Raw genomic sequence first — 26,064 nt, forward strand, 5'->3', positions numbered from 1 at the left:
TTTCAGATAGCCTCATTATTTCCCATGTATGTGGTCGGATACATTGAGCCAAGCAAATTCCAGAAGATCATTTACATGAACATGGTAACATGTAAAAAAAATTATAAGTGACATGTTAGAATAAATTTTCAGAGTCTGTCAAACACAACTAACTATTTTCCGGGGCACTTTCTGGGATGGTAGCAATGACATGGTTGTGACAGTGTTCAGAAAGGAAAGTGGACACACACAATTTGCACGTTATACTTTCAATGGCACTGCCGGTGTATTGTACTCCTTAAAGCCTTAATGTTTTTTTTTATTTCTGTATCCTATTATTGTCACTGGTTTTGAAACTGCCTTTCTCCCTTACTGTCAGATTCTTTTAAAAACACTTTTGCATGAGTGTGACACTATGCAACTAAAATTTTATAGTGTTGCTTCTTTTTTGGGTTTTAGTCAAAGTGAAGTTAGGCATTTGTAACTAAGTCCTTCTCGTGTTATTCCATCATTGAAACTACAGACATAACAGAGTTCTAGAAAAATCTTCCATTTTTTTTGCAAGTTAACAGATGGGGAGGGAAGGGGGAATTCTACTCTGTAGAATGAATGATCTTGAACTTTAATACCTGGCAGTCAGTTAGAGTTCTATGATGTACATTTGTCTTCTCTGCACACCTGTGTGTTGAGATACAGCTTCATCCTCCTTGCATGTGCGGTATGGGCATGTCACAATTACTGAGCATGTCTTTGTATTTCCTTTCTCAGGTTTCAGTTGTCCTCTGCTTCATTTTGATGTTTGGAAATCCAATGTACTTAACTTCTTATTATTCCTCATCTCTGCTGATGACGTGGGTGAGTGCATGTTGAACTCAGGAAGTGTCCCCTGTAAACCTGTCCAGTAGCAGGTTTATCTGCCTGATGGAAGTGTAGAAGCATAAATATGAACCTTCTTCTGGTTATTGTTCGTGTGAAACCCTTCCCAAAACACAGCTTTCTCTCTGTCTTGCCACTGAAAAATAGTATAATACAGTTCAACATTTTTAAGGTAGTATCGTAGTTAATATTTTAAAAAATAATCACGAGGAAATTCGACTTACCTGAAAAAAAAAGTACTATAATCACAACTTATTTTCTTGTGAACCACTCTTGTGGGCTATTTAGCACATTCTGGTGACACAACTATTGTCCCAAACATTTTTGTCACTTTTCAAATCCCTTCCCAGACTCTGGTCCTTTCTTTTAATGTCCTCACCCTGTGGGCGCTTCGTCTCTCAAGTTTGGATTTGATCTTTGGGAAATGAGCAAATGCTTATAAAATAAAATAGATGGCAGGGCTGGGCAATCCAGATCTTAATCAAAACATGTGACATTGCTAAAGGATTGATTTCCTGGCACCTGGGACTGAATGGTCTCTGGTTGCCATTTCCAAAGCACATTTCCAAACTGCTTCCAGCAGTGCTAAATTAATGAGAGCGAGTACAACACTTCTGTACCTTCCTGTCACCAATGACACTCACCTGGCCAGGTGACACACCTTAGTCATGTGGTGACTGAGCCAGGCTGACAACTGCTCCTCACACCCTAGATTCTGCACTAGATCCCCGTGGTGAGAGGTGCTGCCACCTGCTGGCCACCAGTGGACTCACTAGGTGCTACTCAGGTTATGGCATGGTTGTTTCCTCCTCTTCCTTTTTATCTAACAATGATGACCCTTTTCACTTTCCCTCTCACACACAACAGAAACCTCACGCATGTTCGTCTCCATGCTGCGTTCTTTTCTATGCCGTGTCACTTTCAGAGTGACAAGGTAGGACCCCCACCTTCTCTGCCTCCTCAGAGAAGTTATCTGGGTAACATGCCCAGTGTGACTCAGAAAGTACTGAATGAAGTAAGAGATGACATTTTCATACACCACGCATTTAGCTCTCACTTCCAAGAAACTCACCATGGCCCAAATTTGACAAGTTCACCAATGAAGGATGAAAATGGCTGGAGTTTATATGGAAGGGTATGGCTCTGTAATTTTTATCGTACGTTGATTTCATATGTCATAATATGTGTTAATTTTGTTTTTTTTAAAAATGTATTTCAGGCAATTATACTAAAGAGAAGCAAAATTCAAAGGATGGGAGTGTCTGAACTCAACTTTTGGGTGAGGTTCAGCGAATTTAACACAGTACTTTATTAACAAGTGTTAATTAAAACATTTCCATGCACGCACATAATGTACCTAGATGGTACACACCCCTCCTAGCCTCTGTCTTATCCCCTTCCCTTCCCTCTCCCACATCCTTAGTGGTCCTTATACTTTCATGTCCTTTCCCCTCTAAATTCCATAACTATGAGAGAACAGTGATTCTTGTCTTTAGAAGACATTCTTCTTCATTTGTTTTGATCTCTCCTCTCCTCCCCTCCTCTTCCCTCCCCTCTCCTCCTCTTTTTTCTCTATCTTTCTCTTTTTTGCTTTTTTTCTTCCTTCCTTCCTTCCTTCCTTCCTTCCTTCCTTCCTTCCTTCCTTCCTTCCTTCCTTCCTTCCTTTCTTTCTTCCTTCCTTCCTTCCTTCCTTTCTTTCTTTCTTTCTTTCTTTCTTTCTTTCTTTCTTTCTTTCTTTCTTTCTTTCTTTCTTCCTTCCTTTCTTTCTTTCTTTCTCTTTTTCTGTATTTTTTCTCTCCCTTTCTTTCTGTACCATGGGGTTGAACTCAAGGCCTCACACACTCTAGGCAAGTCCCCTACCACTTGTGTCATCCCCCAAGTTCTTTTGCTTTTAGATTTTTGGAAAGAGTCTCACATCCTCCTCCTATCGGAGCCTCCAGATTAGCTGAGATCACAGACCTCCACCATCAGGCCCCACAGCTTTTGTTTGATGATAGCTCTGAATGGTATGAGACAGAATCTCAGTGTGGTTTTGATCTGCATGTCCCTGATGGCTAAAGATGGTGAACATTTTTTTCATGTGTTTATTTTCTGTTTTTGCTTCTTCTTTTGAGAACTATCCATTTAGTTCATTTGCTCATTCATCAAGTGGTTTGTTGATTCTTTCAGTGTTTGAGTTTTGGGGGTTCTTTATATAGTCTAGAAATTATCCCTTTCTTGGATGTATATTAGGTACAGATTTATTTTCCAGTACTGCAGCACCATTTGTTGAAGAGGCTGCCTTATATTCCAGTGTATTATTTTTGTCTCTCTTGGCAAGAATCAGACAGCTGTAGCTGCCTGGGCTTGTTTCTGGTGTTTAATTCTATCCCACTGGTCTACAAGTCAGTGTCTGTGTCAGTACCATTTTGCCTTTTCTTTGCTCTTTCTGGAGATGCATCCAGCATTGTGCTTCAGGATTGCTTTGGCTTTGGGGGTTTTCATAATGTACACACTGGCAGCCACCAAGGCCATCTGTTCATGGACATCTATGCAGTGGCCCCAGTGGGGATGGATGGATCGTCAGGCTCACTGACATTAAGGCAGCCAAGATAATCTCTCTGCTTCACAACTCTGGTGTTCCCACCCTCCAACGAATGACAAGAGGATGGAGAAGTAGCTTCTTCCATGGACAGCCAAGGTGAGGACCGAGAAGAAGCCATCAGGTAAATTCAACTGACCAGAATGGCATGACGCTGATCCTGAAGACTAAATTGTTATCGTCACAACCATACTGAAAAGAAGGCTAGGACTGCTCCACCAAACAATGAGGGGACCCTCTGCTGGACTAGAACCCATAGCCTCTACTCCAATACCCAGAATGAACCAGGCTCAGTAGAGAACCACTGGTCACAATAAGAGTGAGGAAAATAAGTTAAACAAGGAAAGGTGATTGACGGATGTCAACAGTGAGATGAATAAAATGGTGATATTTTTTGAAGACTAGAGTCTTTTCACTAATTCCTTAAATCATATAATTTATGGAGTATGATGTGATAATTCAAGACATGCATACAGTGTTATCAGGGTAGCTAGCACTGTTTGATTAGCGTGTACTTGTATGAATTTCTGGGGTAGAATGAACTTTCAGTATGTGTATATAGTACATGCGGATCAAATCCAGATAATCAACATTTTTATCTCCGTACTACTTTGTGCTTTATTCAGCTTTTGTTTCTGTACAAGAGATCTCTTCTGCTTTCTGAGCTGCTCCCTCTCCCTCTCTATATGTCTGTCTGTCTCTCTTTCTCTCTCTCCAGTCAGAGATTATCTTTTGACATTGTTTGCATCTCACTTTTGCTTCTCACTGCCCCTGCTGGATGCCTAACTTCCCCTTGCAGCCTCTTCCGCCATTTACTAGGTCTTGGCCAGGGGGCACTATTCTGTCTCTCCTCCCTCTTTTCTTTCTAGGAAGAATGCTTTCCTGAGCTTCATGTCTTTTATCCAGGCCATTTTTAACTCAAGGCGCTGGAAAGTCCATTCCCAGTCACCCAAGGCTTCAGAGAAAGTTCAGTGTTGAGTCAATCACTTCCTTCTCTTTGTGCTGTGGAGGTCTCCCTTCATTCTCCAGAAAGGCTTCAATGAGGAACTTGTTCTCTGACACTGTTGTTGTTTTCTACTTGCAGCAACTGTGAAGTTCATAGTTGTCTGTCTTCTGCTTCTGCTAGTCTAGTTGGGTGACATGTGTGGGGCTTTGATTTTAGATGGCTGCCATTTTCCCAAGGCTTTCCAGGAGTCTATGTGTGCTTAAGGCAAGGGGAGTCAAAACATGAACAACCACAAACACATGAGCACTTGCTTGTCAGTTTTAGTGCGTAATTCTCTTTTAGGAAAGAGAAAATTCTCTTTTGTAAAGAAGAGTTTTGGAAATGGAGGTGTGACTCAAGTGGTAGAGCCATGAGCTTACATGACAGTGCCCAAGCTCAGAGTTCAAGCCCCAGGTACTAGCCCATGCACAAGTGCATGAGCGCATGCATGTGCGCACGTGTGTGCACACACATTCACACACATACACACACACGACAAAATTTTCAAATTATTTTTCTATTCTTAAAGAGGGACTCATAAATTGTATTTCTACAAAAGTAGTAGAAGTTTTAGTGTTGTAAATAAACATATAATCCCTATCCATTGCAGATTGAAAAGAAATAACTTTCTACAATGTCCTCTATAATATATAGGCTCTCCTGTTACACATTTTATAGCAGTGTCATCAATTTCACTTATTTCCTGAACAACAGAACTTTCTACAGCAGCATCCTTTCCTCTGAGCCCAGCATCCGTACTTAACACCGCTTGTAGGAGTAAACTCTATATCATGTTATGTACCACTGAACATTTTAGTTATTTACTGTCATTTGTAACTCCGGGCTTCTGTTTTGTTTTCTAGCTTGTTCAAGGCGGCTGTTGGTGGTGTGGAACCATCATTCTGAAATTTCTGACATCTAAAGTCTTTGGTGTCTCAGACCATGTAAGTTCTTCCCAGTAACACAAAAAGCTGCCAAAAGCATGGATTAAAAATCTCAAAAATGCTCATCTCTTCATTCAACAGAGGTTTCCATTTCTTTGTTGTGGTGGTGGTTGTTTTTGTTTCTTCCTGGTGGTACCTGGACTTTGAACTCAGAGCCTCATGACTCCAGCCCCAGCATTTACTGGTGATTTCTAGAAGGAGATTGAGCCTCCCCTCATGGTGTGCAGTGAGCTGCAATCTACCTGCTTGAGGTTTCCTGCCCACCTGGTTACAAGCATGGGCCAATGCATTCAGCTTGCCCTCTATAGAGACAGAATCTTAGGGACTTTTCTGCCTCAAGTCTCAATCTTCCTATTCTCAGCCTTCTAATTAGCTAAGATTATAAATTGGAGCCACTAATGTCTGGCTAAAGGCTTCCATCTCCCAAGCTAGTTAGTGATTATAATAAAACCTGAAGTGATGTTTTCACCTCTAGAATGAAAAGTGTCCATGAATGCTTGATATTTGAGGGGAAGAAAATATTATTCCTAGTGTTTTCTTTAATACTTAATGTTTCAAGTAAATTACAGTCATTTGTTTCAATGATAATTTCTCAATTTATTGTGGATATTAACATATTAGCACTTCATACTCAGCTTTCAAATAAAAACAAACATCTCAATATCATTCTATTTACTTATAATTGTAGACTAAAATTAAGGTGTGATTTGATATTTGGAAGACTTACTATATAAAAGAAAATATTAGAAGTCTCTGTTCTCACTTCCTAGAAAACATGTGGCTTTTCTGTTTGTTTTATGCTAATGTCTTATACAGTGGCTGTGGGCAAGGCCGAACTTCTTACTTAATTAACTAGCTAGGAATGAAAAGCACTGCATGAATTTACATTTGGTTCTAGCATTTTATGTTGAAATATAGGCATTTGTGAGTATATTGTTCAATAATGTAGTAAGAAGTTTACTAAATAGTGCCATCCAGTCACAGCTTTGTCTAATACAGAAACTGTCAACTTTATCACAGGATTATTGGATACCCTCAGCAACATCAAGCGGTGGCCTTTCCAACAAAAATGTAGGGTACTGGTGGCTCACACCTGTAATCCTAGATACTCAGGAGGCTGAGATCTGAGGATTACCGTTCAAAGCCAGCCAGGCAGGAAAAAGTCCATGGAGCTCTTATCTCCAATTAACCACCAGAAAAATGGAAGTGACGCTGTGGCTCAAAGTGGTAGAGTGCTAGCCTTGGGTGAAAAACCTCAGGGACAACACCCAGGCCTTGAGTTCAAGCCCCATGATGGACAAATTTTTTTTAATGTAGGCAGGTTCACTTCAATGTCAGCTCCCATTTGCTATTTATTGCTAGCTAAGAGTGACTAGTGGCTTGTGGTGCTGAGTGTATTCATTGTTGTTCTCTAGTATGCTGGATCCATTTTTCTTCCTTTCTTATTATTCTGACCTTTTACTTTTGTAGACTACCTTATGCGAAACTATTTTTCAGATCTTCTAAGTTATTTATTTGTCCACAGAATTGGTCTGTGATTTTATGATTTTGCTTCCTGAATTGGTCAATATTGTCACCCAACTCTTTACAAACTTAAAATAATAGTTTACTTGCCAAGTATCTTGGGTGGGGGCGGGGTGGGGGGAGGCAGGCACGGAGGGAGTCTAGCTCTCTGAAAATACAATGGAAATAATTATCTCCTTGACAGCAGGCAGTAAGAAAATAGAAGTAGAAAAACAGAATGTCCACTTTGAGTGTGGCTGGTGGTATGAATTTTTCAGGCCATGGAGATAAATAAGGGAAGTTGAGTTATTGTGTGCCGTTGTGTCCTTAAATGTGTGTCTGAGACATGGCCAGGAAGAAAGGCAGTCAGCACAGGAGTCTTCGTGGACCTGATGATATGGGGAAAGTTTGTGTATGATTTGTAGTGTGTGATGGGAGCTGAGACAGAATGGGCTGGCTTTCAGGAGGAGAATGATCCAGTGATGAAATCTCATGATGAAATACCAGTCATTTCATTCCAGCCAGCATCTACTCTGGTTTTATCATTTTCTCTGCTTAGTTTTCCAGCCTGCTTTTGCTGTTTTTTTTTTCTTTTGGTGTTTCTTTTCTTTTTAATATCAGCTCAGAGAAAATCTGGTTCGCTGCATGTTGGTTTGCTTTTGAGACGTGTCTGTGTAACTTTGGGTTGACCAGTTGTGTTTTTTACTCTGACAACAAATCAGTTCTCACTGATCACAGTCATAGCTGCAACCTGAATTATTTTTCTTCCTTTACATCCAGATTCGCCTGAGCGACCTGATAGCTGCCAGAATCTTAAGGTACACAGACTTTGACACCTTGATCTACACCTGCGCTCCTGAGTTTGACTTCATGGAACGGGCGGTATGGATGTTTGTGTTCTTTGGTGTGATTTTTCCTTCCTCTTCTGCAGCTGTGATGAGGTTGTGCGCCTTCCTTTTACTTTAAACATGAACCCTCATGTTTTTAAACAGAAATACCAAACTTGTTTCTTATTTCATTTTTTAAAAACCATAACATGCTAGCCTCCTTTCCCTGCTTTATCGGCGAAATCAGTAACTATTAGCCCCTGAGGTTCCTACCTTAAACTATCCCAGTTGATGGTTAAAGTAAACAACACGAAACAGAAAACATGGCTGGCACGCTGGACAACAACCCAGACACTCACTGCAGGACAGAACAGCTGTGTGCAATCTTCCAGGCCTCGTTCAAGAAAAGCAAAATCCAAATTCTTAGTTCCATTTTAAAGACATTCAGTCTTATTGCATTGAATATGACAATTATTACCAAAGAGAAAGGTTTCCCAGGGTATTACCAAGCAAGGTATATTGGTAATGAGTCCTAGTGAATACATGGAGCTTGACTTTCGTCATCCTTAAAAAAATGCTCAAGTCGTGAGCTGCTGGGTCTTGCCCTCCCTTAGGAAGGATCATGAGATGGAGAACAGTAAGAGATTTCTGTGATCACTGAAGGTAATTTGTTTGTTTCAGAGGAATTGAAACAAAGCTTCAAAGATTTGCCTCAGAACACCCAAAGACCAGTGACTCATAGCACTCTCCCTCCAGGGCTCCAATCTCCATCCAACACTTAGACTGTCCTTCATAAAGCCTTGTTTCTTTTCTTTTCTTTTTTTTGGGGGGGGGGGTCCGGTCATGGGGCCTGAACTCTGGGCCTGGGTGCTGTCCCTCAGCTCTTCAGCTCAAGGCTAACACTCTACCACTTGAGCCACAGCACCACTTCCGGCTTTTTTCTTTTCTTTTTTATATGGTGCTGGGGAATCGAACCCAGGGCCTCATGTATGCAAGGCAAGCGCTCTACCACTGAGCCACCTTCCCAGCCCCTAGACTGTCCTTCATAGAAAATGAGAAAGTCACAGTGGCCCAGGCCTACTCAGACACTAATGTAATAGTGAAAGTTTGCCAGTTCTTCTTATTCATCCATCCCACCACTCAGTCATTCTGTCCTTTATTTGTTTGGAAAGTATACTTGACCAGAAATTACCTGTCACTGAAAATGGTTTGTTCTTGCTATTTAAGGGACGTATAATTTATTGACATAGCAAATCTCTCCCAGCCCCAATAGTTGATGTGAGGATTCTTTATCTGATAGTACTGATTACATAGTGGTACTTTCACTTATTACTCTGGCTCACTTCCTTCCTCCCTGGCCCTGCTTTCACTCATGAATAGAATGCAGTGTTTCAACACAGAAAATGACCATGTGGGACTCACGGGTTAATAGAAACGATACATGTTAAAATGATGTAGTATTATAAAACTAAAGACATAGTTAAAAATAATGGACACAGCTAACTTTAGGCTTTCTAGTTTTTATTATTGAATTTTAAACGTTCATTTTGTAATTTTAAAAAATATTTAGATTGTGGAAATTAAGGCATCCATAGTCTGCTAAGAATATCAAAGTAGTGCTCACCAGGGATGGCTTGTCCTCATCCAGTGCACAGATCAGTAATGGCTCTTGTGAATAACTTGCTGTATTTCAGACTCCCCTGAGGTACACGAAGACATTACTGCTCCCAATTATTTTGGTGGTTACCTACTTTATCTTAAAAAAGGTATTTAAATTGTTATCAGTTGCTTTGGGGATTAAGATAAAGATTGCAACACTTTCTGATTGCTCAGCATTCCTTCTTATTTTTAGGATGAAGAGTTTATCTGAAAAATTTCATGTAGTCTACCTTTATCATCTAGAATTATTCTTGTTCTAAAGAAAGGACCATTATTAAAAGAGCTTGCGTTTACTATTTCAAAGGATTTAGTCAGTCATCCACTAGATAGGAAGAGGGAAATTTACCTTGTAGGTTTTCTAGACAAATAAAACATGTACACTCCTGTCTTGGACAATCCTGGGGGACTCAGATGTGCAAACACCAAGCAAATAACCACCCAGAAAACAAGAATTCCGATGGTGGCAGTTGAAAGGACAGGCAGAAGAGCAGAGGGACAACATTAGCAATTTCCAATATGAAACACAGTCAAAGAGGCCATGATCTATTTAGCTTAGATGGGGAATTTGTACAGCTATTAACATTTCTTTCTACACAACTACTTGTTTTTACAGAAGAAAAAAACCAATATCAAGCAATGATCTTTAACATTTTAGTGTCATATTTTCTTGGTCTGAGAGTTGTTTTCCTAACAGTATATTTAAGTTGGGTTACCTAGAGAAAGACAGAAGGAAGAAAGGAAGGAAGGAAGGAAGGAAGGAAGGAAGGAAGGAAGGTAGGAAGACCTCATGCTAACATTTAAAAAGTACCTGTCTAATGTGAGGTGTTTGTATTACATTAATAAGATAATTTAAAATAGCAGCATTCCTTAAAAATGCTTCATGCTAAAAAAAAAATGCTTCATGCTTTAATTCTGTTTGCAGACTGTCCGTGACGTTTTGTGGGTCTTATCAACAAACAGTTACCAAAGGTAATTATACTACATAGTTTTAAAAATATATCACTAATCATTCAATAACCTACGGAAATATTAAATTTTCAAATGAGTGTACATTGAACTTCAATATTGTGATTACAATAGAAAATAGGAACCCAATTTAGATGTTTCTCTTTTTAAAACAAGACTGTTTTTCACATGTATCCTTTATGTATTTAAACTTTTAGAGACCCTCACATTTGTGAAATAGCTCAAAGTTTGGCTGATAAAATAAGATGGTTCAGTGGGGTGTGACAGCTTGGTGCTAGTCATAGTAGTCCTGGTACCTGCAAACCCAGCATCTGGGAAGCCAGATGTCTTCATGAGATACTGGGAAGGAAGCCCCAGCTCCACATACTATAGTTCTTGAATTCAAACGAGGATGGATGAGGCCCATTTAAGTAACATTTATTAGGAATCACTACAAATTAAAATCAGTAGATGTATTTTATCTTTATTTTGGCCATGCTATTTTTAAAAAAAAAACTTTCAGAAAAGAGATTATTTGTTTTTCTGAATACTCATAACATTTTTTCTACATTCATTATTCAGAACTATTTGTTGCCTTCCATTCTTTTACCCATTTCAGTAAGATGATTAGAATCAAAGCGTAAACTTTCCCCATCAGAATATAGCCTGGTGCAGAGGTAAGTCACCACAGGCCTCGGGAAGTAAGCAATGAAGCAAAAATCTCCTCCCCCTTCCCGTGAAAGCATCCTCTCAAATCCCACTTTATATTTGTAGACAGGACATTTGATTTTACAACAGTTTCTGATTTAAAGAAAAATTATGAAGATCCTGAGCCTTGTACTTAGGGCTTATATTTTTGAGGCTGTGTGATGGCCAGAAAAGCTAATTAGCACATAAGAGCATTCTTGGAAATCACTTCCTGGAATAAAAGTAGTAATAGATTACCCTAAATTGCTCTTGTCAGATCGGGGCCAGGAGAGGTGTTGGTGCATTGAGGGTGTGGAGAGGGGACTGAGTGGGGGTGCATGGCATCTGCAGGTATGTGAGTGAATTCTTCCCTCGGGGGCATGGATGTGAACACGTGTGTGTGAGCATGTGTGTGTGTGTGTGTGTGTGTGTGTGTGTGGTGGGAAGAGGAGTGTTTTCAACCACAAGGAGAATAGGTATTTGCCACAATCATTGAGAGAAAACAGTCCCAGAAGTTGGGGTTGCTTGTAGCCTCCCCGGTATCTGCTGGACAAGGAGCTGATGTTTGTGTCCTTGTGTGTGGTCAGTGGAGAGAACAAGGAGAGAAAGATGATTTTCTTATTATGCCTCACCATGTTACGTTTGCTTGACCATTGTAAACGATCATCTTAGTATTCCCTGTTTACGATCATGGATGACCACCATGCCCTAAACTCTACTAGTATCTCTGGATGCTTCCACTAAGGTAAGCATTTGTCCCGGCAGCCTGTGCTGTTTAGGGGAGTGAGAGCCTCCTCCAGTGCCACGGTCTTTTCACACTGATGGAGTTTCTACTTCACAGAATATGTGCAGTGGGGCTGTGGGTCACAAGGTGTGAGCATGAGGCGTGAACTCAGTTGAATGTGGACAGATCGTCGGAAGGAGAGGCTGTTGTTAACATAACGATATGTATTTTCATTTACCTTCAATATGATGCCTGTCAATTTTGTCTTTTAAACGACTACCACTTGTAGTGGCGCTGTCTGCTCCTAAAGTAGTTTAGTAAGAATCACATTTGGACAATCTAAGAACAGATCAATGAAGTTACATGTGTGCAGACATGTCACAGTGGACATTCAGTAAGGAGAGAATATGTGTGTTTTATTCCAGAAAACAGCTCCTGGAACATGGTGAGGTAAAGTCTCCTCTTATTCTCTTGTAGACTTGATTGTTAAATTTGAGTTCAAGGCTGAATCCTGAACCCAGTTCATATCCATTGTGCTTGGATTGTCCAGCACTGTGGGAGGGGTCATTTTGCTCATCCATCTCCCTACCTTGGGCTCCTACCATTGAGCAGTAATAAGCTCAATGAAAGCCAATTTGGAAAGTGCAGAGAATTTACCATTTGGAAATAACCCATTCGCTTTTTCATTTCATGTTTTTTAAAGATATATTTTTGTTGTAAAAATACTGTACAGAGGAGTTACAGTTACCTGAGTAAGGTAATGAGTACATTTCCTATCGAGCATTGTTACCTCCGCCTTTGTTTCCCCCCTACCATCCCTTCCCTCCCCTCTTCACCTCTTCCTCCATCCCCACCCCCCCGAAGTTGTAAAGTTCATTTTCAACGTAGTGTCTTGTACATCTCATTGTTACAATAGGTCAACCTGTATCCTTGTTTTAGTCATCTCGTGTTTTCTTACTGCATTTTTCCCTCTGCCCCATTCATGATAACATGTGACATTTTTATGTATTTTACAGAGCCAGTATTGTGTATGTATAGTTTTGATATTGGAAAACTTCCCCTGCTACTAAACAATCTCTTAACTTGTAAATTCAATGATCCCATGCTTGTGGAAAGCAGTAATTTGTTATTTCCTCCTTGTGTTGGTCACTACATTTTGCCATTAAAAAATATACAACAACAAAGGACAGCCACCCTTTTTGTCATATCACTGCTAAATGACTCCATGTTCTGGACCATATATATGGTAGATATATGCATGCAACAGGGAAGCCAGGGATAGCAACAGAATAAGAGGGAACAGCCCACACTAAGCAAAAGGAAAGAAATGTAAACATCACCTGATATGGAAAAATGACTTGTAATGTCAAAGCTCATAGAATTCACAAACTGTATAGACATGATAATGACAATTTGCCTTGTGAAAGTTAAAATGTGTTTGTGACTCTATCACTATTCCACAATACTGTGAAATATGTGAAATTTATGTAATCACCTAATCTCAATTAAAGAAAAAGTGAGAGAAGAGATGGGTTAAGTGAGATGGGTAACAATGTTGTCAGACACTTTGTACTCATATTCTGTTTTGTAGAATGGGAACTTCTTTGTACAACTACTTAAAGATAATTTAAAAAGAAAAAATATATATAACAGTCACACACACAAAATATACATTAGTAATTCTGACACACAGTTAGATATTAAATTCCTTACGTTTTGATTATTTTCTTAGTTAAATTCCTAGACTGGAAGCTGAAATGAATTGGCTTTTTGCTAGGCCCTGGGTAAATATTTGAAAATTTCAGAAACATATCAATTTATTATTTTTGTTTTTGTTTTATCTCATCCTAGTGTTCAATATTAACTTAATATTTGTCAAATTCATAAATGAAAATAACTGGTTATCTTTAACATTTGGCTAGATTGACCATTAGTAATTTAGAGCATTAAAAGAATCTGGCTGCCATGAACTTGTGGTTGCTTTGTTTCCCCACACCCACTGTCCATTTCCCCAAGAAGTTGATAGCATAAATATGTCAGTTGGAAGTGTTTGTCGGAAACCTTTGCTCAGGAGAACCCCTACCCTGATCAAAACAGGTTATCCTACTAATTAATGCATGTATTTTCTTTATTTTACTACTTAAAAAATAATCAAGCTCATGGGAGTGATGGCACATGCCTGTCGTTCTAGCTAGTGAAGGAAGCATAGAATAAGAGGATCGCAGTTCCAGTACAGGCCCACGCAAAAAACAAGACCCTATGTCAAAATGGCTAGTGCAAAAAAAATTAGTGGGGATCTGAGTCAAGGGGGTAGAGCACCTGTCTAGGAAGCACAAACCCTAGGTCCATAAAAAATAGCAAACAAAAACCCTGGTTTAGCTGGATGCCAGTGGCTCACGCCTGTAATCCTAGCTACTCAGGAGGCTGAGATCTGAGCATCACAGTTCAAAGCCAGCCTGCGTGAGACTCTTATCTCTGATAAACCACTAGAAAACCAGAAGTGATGCTGTGGCAGTAGAGCTCTCCTTGAGCTGAAGAGCACAGGGACAGCGGCCTGAGCCCAGAGTTCAAGCCCCACAATGGACCAAAAAAACCCAAAACGCTGGTTTAGGTGCCATTGTGGTTTCTGTTGTTGGCTGAACACACACTTGTGAGGCTTTATGTATTTTCTTGGTCCCTATGCCTCCTCTCACTCTGTATAAACCCTTGATCAAAGGCCTCTTTCAATGAAGACCTCATTTCCCACCTGCTCCATTCACACCCTTTGCAAGATTTTTGAGCCCTTCACTCCCATCCACTGTATTCTCTGCCATGGACTGTCATTCTGTCTGTCCTCACTAAATACAGTCACAGGCAGGCTTCCCCACAGCAGAAACCACTCAAGTGTTGGCCCTGAAGCACCCAGAACAGAATAAAATAAACTCTGTGTGAGTGAACAAATGAGCAATCTTAGACTTAGGTGAGAAGATTTCAGTCTGATGAATAAGAAGAGTTCTGATGCGCCATGTGTGTGTTTACTGAGTGAAATGAGTGGGAAGTGATGGCTCTGCTCTGTTGTTTGCAGCTGGTTTTTCACACCTTGCAGCTGTTGGCATTCACAGCCCTGGCCATTCTCATCATGAGGCTGAAGCTCTTCTTGACGCCCCACATGTGTGTGATGGCCTCCCTGATGTGTTCCAAAAGGGTAAGGCACCCTTGCATGGGCCTACCTCACAGTGACAGCCGGGGCGGGTCCCAACCAAACATAAGAACACAACCACCTCAGGTTACCGATTCTAAATAATTCCCAAGTGTGTTAATGACTCCCCCTAAAGTGAAGAAAGTGACTTCTGGTGGCTGGAAATGTTAGCCTGGATTGCCACCACCATGTCTGGGACAGGCAGTGACAAGGCTGGCCTCTTCTTTGCTAGCATAGGATGCACAAACAGAGCCTCCTGTCAGCACAGGGGTTCCTGTACAGAGCCCCAGAGCACCCTAAGCCTACCCCCCCCTCAGTGGGATGGCTGCAGTTAACAAAGTTAGTAGGGCTCTGCGTGGCTCAGAGGATCCCTGAGATCGGTTGTGAGCTCCCTTCAGCGTCTTCAATGCAAAACATCCAGATAAGTCAGTGAGAATTTTGCTACTTTTAGAAAAACCTTAGTGACGATCCATGATTGGAGTTTTGGCTGAAAAACATTCTAAGACCCTGTTTTCCTGAGAGGAATATACCTGTCAAGATGGATTTAAGATGCTCATAAAATTCAGTCAAATGTTTTGTGATTTGATTCAAAATTGTAATTTTGCTAATTTTAATCCATGGTTGGAAATCAGTACTGGATCAAATATTCTGTTCTTAATTCTCTCTCTGTCTCTCTGTCTCTGTCTCTGTCTCTTTGTCTCTGTCTCTGTCTCTCTTTCTCTCTCTTCCCTGAACTTTTTTAGCTTAAGCCTAATGCTCTACCACTTCTGGCTTTTTGGTGTGTCATTGGAGATAAGAGTCACCAACTTTCCTGCCCAGGCTGGCTTTGAACCACAATCCTCCGATCTCAGTCACCTGAGTAGTTAGGTTTACAGGGCTGAGCTGCCAGCACCCCATTTGGCCTTAATTCTTTTGAGAGGAGAGCAAGATCCTGGCACCAGCAGTTTCAACACATGTATTGTTTTGAAGTGAAAGGCAATGATAATTTGGTGTATTTGTGAATCAGTACTGAAAGGTCATCCACTTTGGTTCAGACTGTAAGGGTGGGAATTCCCTCTGGCCCTATAGCGATCTTCATGTAAGAATGATAAATAAATGGTTTTTTTCATTTCAGCTCTTTGGCTGGATTTTTTACAGAGTTAATTTTGAGAACATTGTCTTTGGCATTCTAACTGTCATGTCATTACAAGGCTGCACAAACCTCCATAACCAGTGGAGCATAATAGGAGAATTCACAAATTTGCCCCAAGAAGAACTTATACAATGGATCAAATACAACACCAGGCCAGGTAGGTTAGCTGTGGAGCTCTGTAGAGCTGGCTTTGCACACACAGCTAGCATTCCATACATTTGTGAGTGTGTGTGTGCCTGCATGTGTATTTGAATATGTGAGTGTTTGTGTGTGCATGTGAGTATATGTGTATTTGTATGTATGGGTGTGTATGTGTGCATACATACAATCACCAACTTATTGACAGTAGTTTGTTGTTGTTGTGGCTTGAATTCAGGGCCTTGCACTTTCTCCTCTGGTATTCTACCACTTAAGCTGTGCCTCCATTCCAGCAGTTAGTTGGCTAATTGGAGATGGTGTCTTGCAGAATTTTCTGCCAGGGCTGGCTTCAAACTCTAGTCCACCTTTCTAAGTAGCTTGGATTCCAGATCTGAGCTGCTGGCACTCAGCAGCAGCATTTTGACTTTACAATGGTGTAGAAGCAACAGACATTCGTGGAAGCTGTGCTTCCAATTTTGAATTGTGATCCTTTGCCAGGAACCTGTGATGGCTCTTCTGAGATTCGTGGCACCTGTGGGCACTTCAGTTCCTGGCCAAGCCACACCCCCACCCGCCCCCATCTCAGAATAGTGGGCTGCCAGGGTGACTTAGTTACCAGGGCAGGATGGTTGGAGGCCACGTTCAGGTCTGAATAATGCACCCATGTTTATGATCAGCTTTATTGAGATGATTAAACTGATTATAATCTCCACAATGACATAAACAGTCACCTTCCAAGAGACAAACCAGCACCTGAAACAGGCCGAAAGACCACATGCTTACTTCCAGTTACTCCTGTAGAGTAAATGTTATTATTTCAATGGGCCTCATCTGCCCTAATTTGAATTCAAGCTCGGTGGGTGGGTGGAGCTGCGGCTCCCTTTTCATCATCTTAAGAGGACATGGACCCTTGTTTTCCAGATGCTGTGTTTGCAGGTGCCATGCCCACAATGGCCAGCATCAAGCTGTCCACACTTCACCCCATTGTGAACCACCCTCACTACGAGGACGCAGACCTGAGGTGGGCAGGGGAGGGTGTGGTGGCCCCATACCAGGATGCAGACTGGAGGTGGGCAGGTGTGTGTGTGTGGCAGCCTCACCCACTCATTACTCACCACTGCTTCCTAGGGATGGGGCATTGGTACACCCAAACACATACAAGCATGCCACATTCCAATCCTCATAGCCATGCTGGAAAAAAACTCAGTAATCACCCATAAGTGACGATGTGTCCCTGTCCCCTCTGAAGCAGGATTAATAAACCTCTAAAACACTGAAAATACCAAAAGCCAGTTACTTCAATGAAAAGCATTTCATACATATATATATGCATATATATTGCATATATATATGTATATATATATGCAAGGCAAGTGCTCTACCACTGAGCCTCCTTCCCAGCCCCTATATATGCTTATATCTACATGAGTATCTATATGCATACACCATGTATGCATGGTGTATGTATGAGAGAGCCACTACTCTTAAAGAACATGAATTTTCCATATTGCATGCTTTGATGAAAACCAGTGTTGTTGTTTGTTTGTTTTTGTTGGTCACGGGGCCTGAACTCTGGGCCTGGGCGCTGTCCCTCAGCTCTTCAGCTCAAGGCTAGTGTCCTACCACTTGAGCCACAGCGCCACTTCTGGCCTTTTCTGCTTAAGTGGTGCTGAGGAATCAAACCCAGGGCCGCATGCATGGGAGGCAAGCACTCTACCACTGAGCCACCTTCCCAGCCTTTCAGCGGTGTTTTATTAGCTGATTGTGTGCACTGTCAGACATGGAAGCCTACAAGTTTGCTTTCCCTACATGTCTGGCTTTATAAATTATTTTGATCCATCTAGTGTCAAGATAATCATTTCTTATTAATGGACTTTTGGCCTGTTGTTAGAAACAAAATTAGAAGTATCTAAAATTTTGGATCTAGTTGAGTAATTGGCATGCCATATGCTTGCAATCTTAACAATTTTAATGCACAAATGGTAATATGCTCAAAAATTAAAAAAATCCAACATAGAATTCCAAGCTATCTGTTACACCATTTTTGGTGACCATCCTTGTTTCTCAAGAAGCTATAAGGTACTTTTTCTATTCATTTTATTTTATTGATAGCCTTGGACTTTGAACTTAGGGCCTGGATGCAGTCCCTAAGCGTCTTTTGCTCAAGGCTTAGTACTCTATCACTTAGTACTCTATCACTTGAGCCACAGCACCACTTCCAGTTTTTTCTGAGTAGTTATATTGGAGATAAGAGTTTCATGGCCTTTCCTGCCCTGGCTGGCTTTGAATTGCTATCCTCAGATCTCAGCCTCCTAAATAGCTCAGATTATAGGCATGAGCCACCAGCCCTGGGCTTTTTTATTTTTTTAAACTTCAACAGTTTCTTAGATACCCACTGTCTCTATATAATTTGCTTATATATATATATATGTATATATATAATACATATATATATATTTGCTTATATATATTGGGTTGTTTTGGATCACCTGTTTTGTGAAATAGGTAGGTGAAATTACCTTCTGAAATCTATGCTTTAACTACACTCAACCTCTACAACTATCCTGGGAGCAGATTCATTGTTTGGTGTGATATGTGGAACAGATTCCATATCCTGTGCTGTTCTGCTCCCCAATACACTTCCAGACAAGCCGGAAGTGAAAAATGTAAACTACTATAGGTCTCAGTGCACTCAAAATACAAGTAGGAATGAGGAAAGTACTATCTCACAAGTAATTTCTGTTATTTTTGGATCATATATGTGGATAGTCCAGTGAGGGTTGAAATCTGAGCTTGGTAGCAAATTTTATGCATTCAGTTCCTCATTACTTTTAAAGTCTGTTTACAATTGTTGTTTATATTTAAAGGGCTCGAACAAAAACAGTTTATTCTGCATATAGTCGAAAGTCTGCCAAAGAAGTGAGAGATAAATTGTCAGAATTGCATGTGAACTACTATGTATTAGAAGAAGCATGGTGTGTTGTGCGAACTAAGTGAGTAATAATTCTATACTATGGGAAATGGAATACTGGAAAACCATGTGTTTCTCTTTATTATAGTAGTTCTAGTCCTTAAGACTTTCTATTTTAGAGAAAAATTATATGAAAAATTTACCTTGGTATTTCTGTTAAAATCATTTAAACCAAGTAAAGATGTATCATCATGAAAGTAGGTGTAATTTCAAAACAGTGTAACATATATTAGTATTTTGACTTCTGATTTAAGGTCTTTTCATTAATTTTTTTTCACAAACTCATAAAAACCTGTCCATGTACCGAGACAGTGACTCACACCTGTAATTTTAGCTACTAGGGAGGTTGAAATTGTAAGGCTCCTGCTTAAAGGCCAATCCAGGTCTAAGAGTTTGTGAGACTCCCCAACAGAAAAAGTTGGGCAGAATGTTAAAGGCCTGCTCTCCCAGACTCAGTCAAAATATAAATGGGAGGATGAATGTCCAGGCCAGCCTGGGAGCTGGGGGATGCAAGATATCATCTCCAAAATAACGAGAGTTGAAAGGACTGAAGATGTGGCTTAAATGGTAGAGCATCTGAGTAGCAAGCATGAGATGCAGAGTTCAAACCTTAGTACTGGAAAAAAAAAAAGTTAACAGGGTCACATGACGCTTTGGTACTTGTGTACATGGAGGAATGTTTAAGTCAGAGACACCTGCAGATTTGGTTCCCTGGTGCAAGAGCCACGAGAAATTGAAAAGCAGAATTAAAAAGAACACATTACAGAGCCACTGCAGTGTGTCACCTACAGTTCAGGCAAAAAATGACGAGATGTGCAAAATATACTAGCCTAGTATTACTAATGCTGTGAAGAGAGAGGGAGTTTGTAGACACTGACTTGAGCAGGTCCAGGTCCGGATGCTGGGTTTAGCAGCCAAAGATTATAAATAAACATACCCATGGGAATAAGAAGAACATTGCTATAATGTTCCAAGAACTAAGGGACAAGGCCATGGCAAGCAGTAAAGACATGGAATTCCAGCAGAGAAAGAGAATCAATTGGAATAATTGAAATAAAAGGAATAATTGAAATGAAATTTCTTTAAATATGCAGACAACCAATTTTAGGTGAAAACAGGGGGAAAATAAGGGAATTTAAAGGTAGATTAAAACAACAACAACAACAACAACAACACAGCCTATTCAAAGAAAAAAGGTGGAAAGGGCTGAAGAAAAATTGCAATGATTCTAGGACCAGCCTTAAGTCATCCAATACACCCAAACTTCTAATACTGTAAGGAATTGAAAGAAAAGAAAAGAAAAATGGAAGTGTGGGTCAGATACGTCTCAAGGTTGCTAAAAGCTATTGGTGAATGATCCACTAAAGTGGAATGGATGTGCCCAGAGAAAAAGAGTAACAAACACCACAATCAAAGTGGTGAGAGGAAAGATAAAGTGGAAAGGTGGAAATAGCAAAGAATCCTGAGGTGCACCTGGCTACTCACTGGGGGTACTGGAAATCCACAGACTTTGAAATGTTGTGTGTGTGTGTGGGGAACCCAAACTGAGCTGGGGGCATGGTCCAGGTGGTAGAGCACCCACTTTTCCCTGAGTTCAGCTTGTGTATGGTGTTTTGGAGAGTGGAGGAGGAAAGCAGAGCTCTGAGAGCTATGCTGGACCTGGAGAACTGAATAACCTAACCTTCATTGCATTATATCTCAGTGAAGATGGAACAATTAGAACCCATTTTTGATGACTCTCTGCTAGGCAGTGTCTCCTTTGGCCCAATTGGGGAGACACCCAAAAGAAGAAAGCAGGAAAGCAAGCAAGCTTGGCATGAGAATCTGCTTTTGCTCCATCAGACTATATATTTTTATGCTAATTCAAGGCAATTTATACTCAGAAATAGGGTATCCATCAAGAATTCAATGAGCTTTGCTTTTAATTCATCTCCTTCAACTACAAATATGTTTTATATTTAGATGGCAACAGTGCTTGGGAAATACATTTATTTGTATTTCATCTTGAGAGCAAACTTTCAGTGAATGCATATTAACTCTTAATGATGAGGACAAGGCACTTCCTTTGGCTAAGTGGGGTATGAAAATACTGCGAACACAATTTCATTTCATTTTTACATCTACATATGAACTTGATTCTTGAAATGATGCTTTAAAATTTTTTATTTATTAAATAAATGAGTCCCTGGAAATTTAGAAGTCAGCTTATAAATTATGTATATGAATGTGTCTTTTAATTTTGTTTTTGAGTTAGCATACATAAATAATACAAAGAGATTTTATTGTGATTTTCTGTGTGTGCATGCAGTGTACTTTGAACAAATTTACCCTTCTCACTACCTCCTTTCCAGGTAGTGTTTAGTGGGTCTTCAATACACACACATATAATTTATATATGTATATGTACATAGATGCACGAGTGTATACACATATATACATATGTGTAACGTATATATAATAATATACATATACATATATTTGAATGTTGTGTGTGTGTGCCAGTCCTAGGACTAGCTAGAGCTAGTGGTAGGCTATATCTCTACCACTTGAGCCATAGCTCCACTTCCAACTTTTTGGTGGTTAATTGGAAATGCGTCTCACAGACCTTTTTTGCCCAGGCTGGCTTCAGACCTCAGCCTTCTCAGTAGCTAGGATTATGGGCATGAGCCACTGACACGCTAGGATTATGGGCATGAGCCACTGACACCCAGCTCTGAATGTGCTTTATTTAAATGAACATGTCTCTGTCCGCTTGCGTTCAGGCCTGGGTGCAGCATGCTTGAGATCTGGGATGTGGAGGACCCGTCCAACGCAGCCAAGCCTCCCTTGTGCAGCCTCCTGCTGAAGGACTCCAGGCCTTACTTCACCACTGTGTTCCAGAACAGCATGTACAGAGTGCTGAAGGTCAACTGAAGGACAGCTGGGCTGCCCTGGCTCTGGGGTGTGAAGAAGTGGGTCAACAGCTAGCATTTTGGCCTTATTTTCATGACTAGAAATCACAAGCTTTAATAAGAGACATTTAAGAGAATATAATAAAATGATTTAAAGTTGTTCTGATTACACCAAACATGGTAAGCTCACTTCATTGTTTGGCACTAAAGGTCAGTCTTATGAAGCTTGTTGTACAAGTAATCATTTCATGCTGCAAAACAAAAGTGCCTTTTAAAAGTTTTAACGAGACCTGTATGGGAAAGAACAATGGAATTGAACAAATCAGGGGACTATAATTCCTTTTAATCCAACTCAGTGAATTGCTGTAGTTTTTCTCTAGTTCAGAGAAGCCCTTTGGTCCCCATAAACAGAAGAATGCAGAATGTGAATGCTCTAAGATGGATCCTGATTACAAACCTTCTATCTCTGTCTACCAGGAGTCTGATCAAGAAGTTATCCTTACCAGCTCACCCCACCTCCCTACCTTGCCCCCCAGAAAGCTCTTCAATAGCTTTTAATAATTTCTTGAAGTGTTTTTTTTTTTAAAAACTAACTTGCTTTGTAATGCTTTGAATCTCTTGAAATTTGTCTACCCAACCAGATAATTTTCCCAACCTAAGCTCCACAAGAATGAATCTGTCTTTAGAATCCTGTGGTTTGGTGTCCCTTGACTTTCCAGGTAGAATGAAATTTCTAGGGTCTCTAACCAAAATTTGAAGTTAAACATAATCAGAAAAGAAAATCTAGTTACATGAATCCAAGAAGAATTTTGGGGTCCAGAGCTATAATTTATTCATCATGATGGTCTGTGGCTCTCTTAACACAATCTTTATTCCCACTCCCGTTTTTTTTGTAAGATGTTTTCAAGTCTTGCTTTATTTTTAGTTTTTCATGAGGAAGGTCATGTTTTAGAAACTGTCTCTTCCAATAAAACCAACCCATCGACAACATTTTGAAAAATTGGTAAATAGTTGTCTTAAAGATGGAATTGCTAACTGTCAAAGTAACATTCTGTTTGTATGCCTGACAAATATTAAATATAACAGATGTGTAATATTTAATTGTGCTTCTACTCTTAAGTTAGTCATTTTGGGATCTTTTTACTTACACATTCCTGATTCTTGGCCCTTTTCATTTGTTAAAACAAAATGACTTAATTCCATAAGTTGGTTTATACACAGTAGTTAGATAATCATATACAGAAAAAAATTGTTTTTCAGCTTGTATAGCTGTAAAATACTTTAACTCAGGACACAAAACAGCGAAGAAAGCATGTCATATTCTATTTATTTATTTTTAGCATTTTCAATTATATTGCTGTAAGTGTAAAGCAGAAAACAACAAACACCTAAAATTTGTAAAAATGAAAGCAATACATTCTGGATGATGTATTCATAGGGAATATTTCAATATCCATAGCAAAATTCAACAAAGAGACAAACTATGACTACTGAAATGTGCCTACTCACATGTTTTTATGTGCATTTTTGCTATTTTCCTGTACTGTGTATATTAAATAATTTTAAAACTACTTGAAGAACCCTCCGTTTTCTGTCTTCTCTTACTCTGCCAAGCATCCATGTTGCCATTGAAAGAACTCTGATGTGAAGGCAGAAATCCTGAATTGCTGGACTTAGGAGCCAGGTTTGTTTGTTTTTCCTAGCTCTTGAATGCTGTTCTGCAGTCTGGCAGAGGAGGCCCTGCCCTGTGATGGAGAGAGCAGAGGCCACTTTCCAGTTGTGGGGAGGACACCTTCTGCGCGTGTTTGACCACGGAGCTTTGAGGGCTTTATGCCTATGAGCCTTGACTCTCCCTATCCACGCCTAGTGCTTGTGGGGCTTGGGGATCGGTGATCTCAACAAATTCTAGTTCCTTCCCCTTCGCCCTCTCTGGTCCACTGAACAACCCTGGAGTAGTACCGCACCCCACAATGAGGTTGGCTGATCTTGGGGTTCTGTGTAGCTGGGTTTATCTGGTGTCACAAACTGGAATACTAGACATCAGCTTTCTTTTATCTAAATTAAGCAATTACTTTCTTTTACTGAATGGGCATTATTATTATTTTTTATCCTTTTAAGGATGAAGACCATGCCTGATTTCAGTGGCATGCAAGGAAGCATTTCCCCCTGATTTCCCATAACCCTGGTGTGCTTGTCTGACACTGTGAAACCATAGGCAGAGGTTGCAGGCCAGGCGGCAGCGATCATCCCTCAGCTGTGGGTAGAGGATGCGTGGCTGCAGTCAATACTACGTGTGCTCTCTCCCACAGCCAGTGGACACAACACCCCTCCCCACCCTGAGTGAGGCAAGTTTCATGGCCCACACCATAGTTTGAACTCAGGACCTTCTCTGCCTTACTTGGCTGGTACTCTACCACTTAAGCCAGGCCAGCAGCCTGGGTTTTTGCTGACTCTTTTAGAAATGAAGTCTTATAGACTCTTCTGCCTGGGCTGGCTTGGAGGCAGCTTGGTCTGTTCCACAGCCTGGATACCATGTCAAGCATTTGTCCGCATTGTATTAGCAGGCACACCATCATGGCAGTCAAGGTACCAGATCTGCCTCACAGCCCAAATGCTCTCCTCACTCAGCTATGCCTCCCTTTCCCCACCCCCTCTGAGCATTGCACAGCTGTCACCTGTCCTAGCCTGTCCTCCACAGGATATGCCTGTCCTTCCTCATGGCTCCAGGTTTAGCGTACTGGGGTGGAGAAATATCCACTGAGAGCAGCGGAGGCTGAGCTCAAACCTTCGAGGCACAGAACAGCCCAGAACCCAACATACCACATTCTCCCTACTACCCCAGCCAGTGCAGCTACTTTTAAGTATCTCCCAGCTATATTCTAACCACTTTATGATACGGTGATCATAGCCTAGATTATCCCTCCAATTTAACTTAATGATTTGCTGCACTGTAATTTAAATCAGAGAGGGGGGAAAAAAAAATAGGTAATAGCCCTGTTCTTTCTGTGTGTTCTTAGTGCCATCTGCTGGTTGTGGTACATTACAACACGTCATGAAATTCCCTGCAGGAATACCAGGGTGCTGGCTTGCAAGTGCTTTAATACAAATACCTGAATAGAAACTTCACGCTTCAGGGGACTGTAGTGGACTCAGTGGGTTACAGGACCATTCATGGCTCTTCTGCCCCTCACCCTGCATCTCTACTCTTTCCTCAGGCTACCACCCTGCTCCAGTCCCCTGGGAAGGTCCTGACTCTTCCTCAGGATTGCAAATACTCCCACTGTCACTGTTGCCCCCTGAGAACCAAGGAAAAATCCCCTTTGCCTTGATTGTTTTCCAGGTAGAGTTTCAATTAATGTCAAGAGGCATGCCTGTACCATGATCATCCTCCTTCCCCTTCTTTCTGCTTCTCCTCCTCCTCCTCTTCTTCCTCCTCCTCTTCCTCCTCCTCCTCTTCCTCCTCCTCCTCTTCCTCCTCCTCCTCCTCTTCCTCCTCCTCCTCCATAACCTCCTCCTCCTTCTTTTCCTCCTCCTTCTCTTCATTTTCCTGGACCCCTTCCTCTTCTTTATCTCTGTTCTTCTTCCTTCCCTTATTCATTCCTCATCATCCTCTTCTTCCTACTCCCCTTTTTCTTCTTCCTCTTTGTCATCTTCCCTTTCTTTTTTTGCCCCCTTTCTTCTTCCTCTCCTTCACCTTCTCCTCCCTCTTTTTTCTGTGCAGAAATGGCTTGAATAAAAGACAAAATTATAAATTTAACTAATTCTTTCAATGAGTCTGATTTCATGGCATGCAAAAATAAGCTAGCTCATATATCTATAGTCATCTATCTATAGCTACATTAGTGAAAAAGGTATTTAATAGAAACAATAAGTATCAGTTGCTTTAATTCATGAAACATGAAAATGATCATTTGCTTAACTCATGTGCAGCACTGTCAGAGCTTGGCAGGTATCTGTGTAGTACATCCCTTCAACATGGCCCTGGAGCTGTGCACCCCTGAGCTCATTATTACGAGTACAAATGACTTCTTAAACCATTCTCTG

General features: G+C 40.7%; 1 protein-coding gene across 2 annotated transcripts in view; it reads left to right on the forward strand.

The window, feature by feature from the left end:
- The window catches only part of Dpy19l2 (dpy-19 like 2), a 47,502-nt gene extending 23,930 nt beyond the window's left edge, over positions 1-23,572 (forward strand). The window contains exons 10-22 of one of the 2 annotated variants that reach the window (XM_070014206.1): positions 7-84; positions 748-834; positions 2,075-2,134; positions 5,285-5,365; positions 7,649-7,750; positions 9,390-9,461; positions 10,277-10,323; positions 12,136-12,160; positions 14,775-14,894; positions 16,003-16,177; positions 17,080-17,179; positions 19,026-19,151; positions 21,892-23,572. In XM_070014206.1, the coding sequence (XP_069870307.1) occupies positions 7-84; positions 748-834; positions 2,075-2,134; positions 5,285-5,365; positions 7,649-7,750; positions 9,390-9,461; positions 10,277-10,323; positions 12,136-12,160; positions 14,775-14,894; positions 16,003-16,177; positions 17,080-17,179; positions 19,026-19,151; positions 21,892-22,042 (1,224 nt within the window). In that variant the 3' untranslated portion in view covers positions 22,043-23,572. The remainder of the gene's footprint in view (positions 1-6; positions 85-747; positions 835-2,074; positions 2,135-5,284; positions 5,366-7,648; positions 7,751-9,389; positions 9,462-10,276; positions 10,324-12,135; positions 12,161-14,774; positions 14,895-16,002; positions 16,178-17,079; positions 17,180-19,025; positions 19,152-21,891) is intronic. The other variant, XM_070014207.1, reaches the window with a different exon arrangement.
- The last annotated feature ends 2,492 nt before the right edge of the window (positions 23,573-26,064 follow it).

This window comes from Dipodomys merriami, unplaced genomic scaffold, assembly GCF_024711535.1.
Source record: "Dipodomys merriami isolate MVZ:Mamm:240054 unplaced genomic scaffold, mDipMer1.0.p SCAF_94, whole genome shotgun sequence".
NCBI lineage: Eukaryota > Metazoa > Chordata > Mammalia > Rodentia > Heteromyidae > Dipodomys > Dipodomys merriami.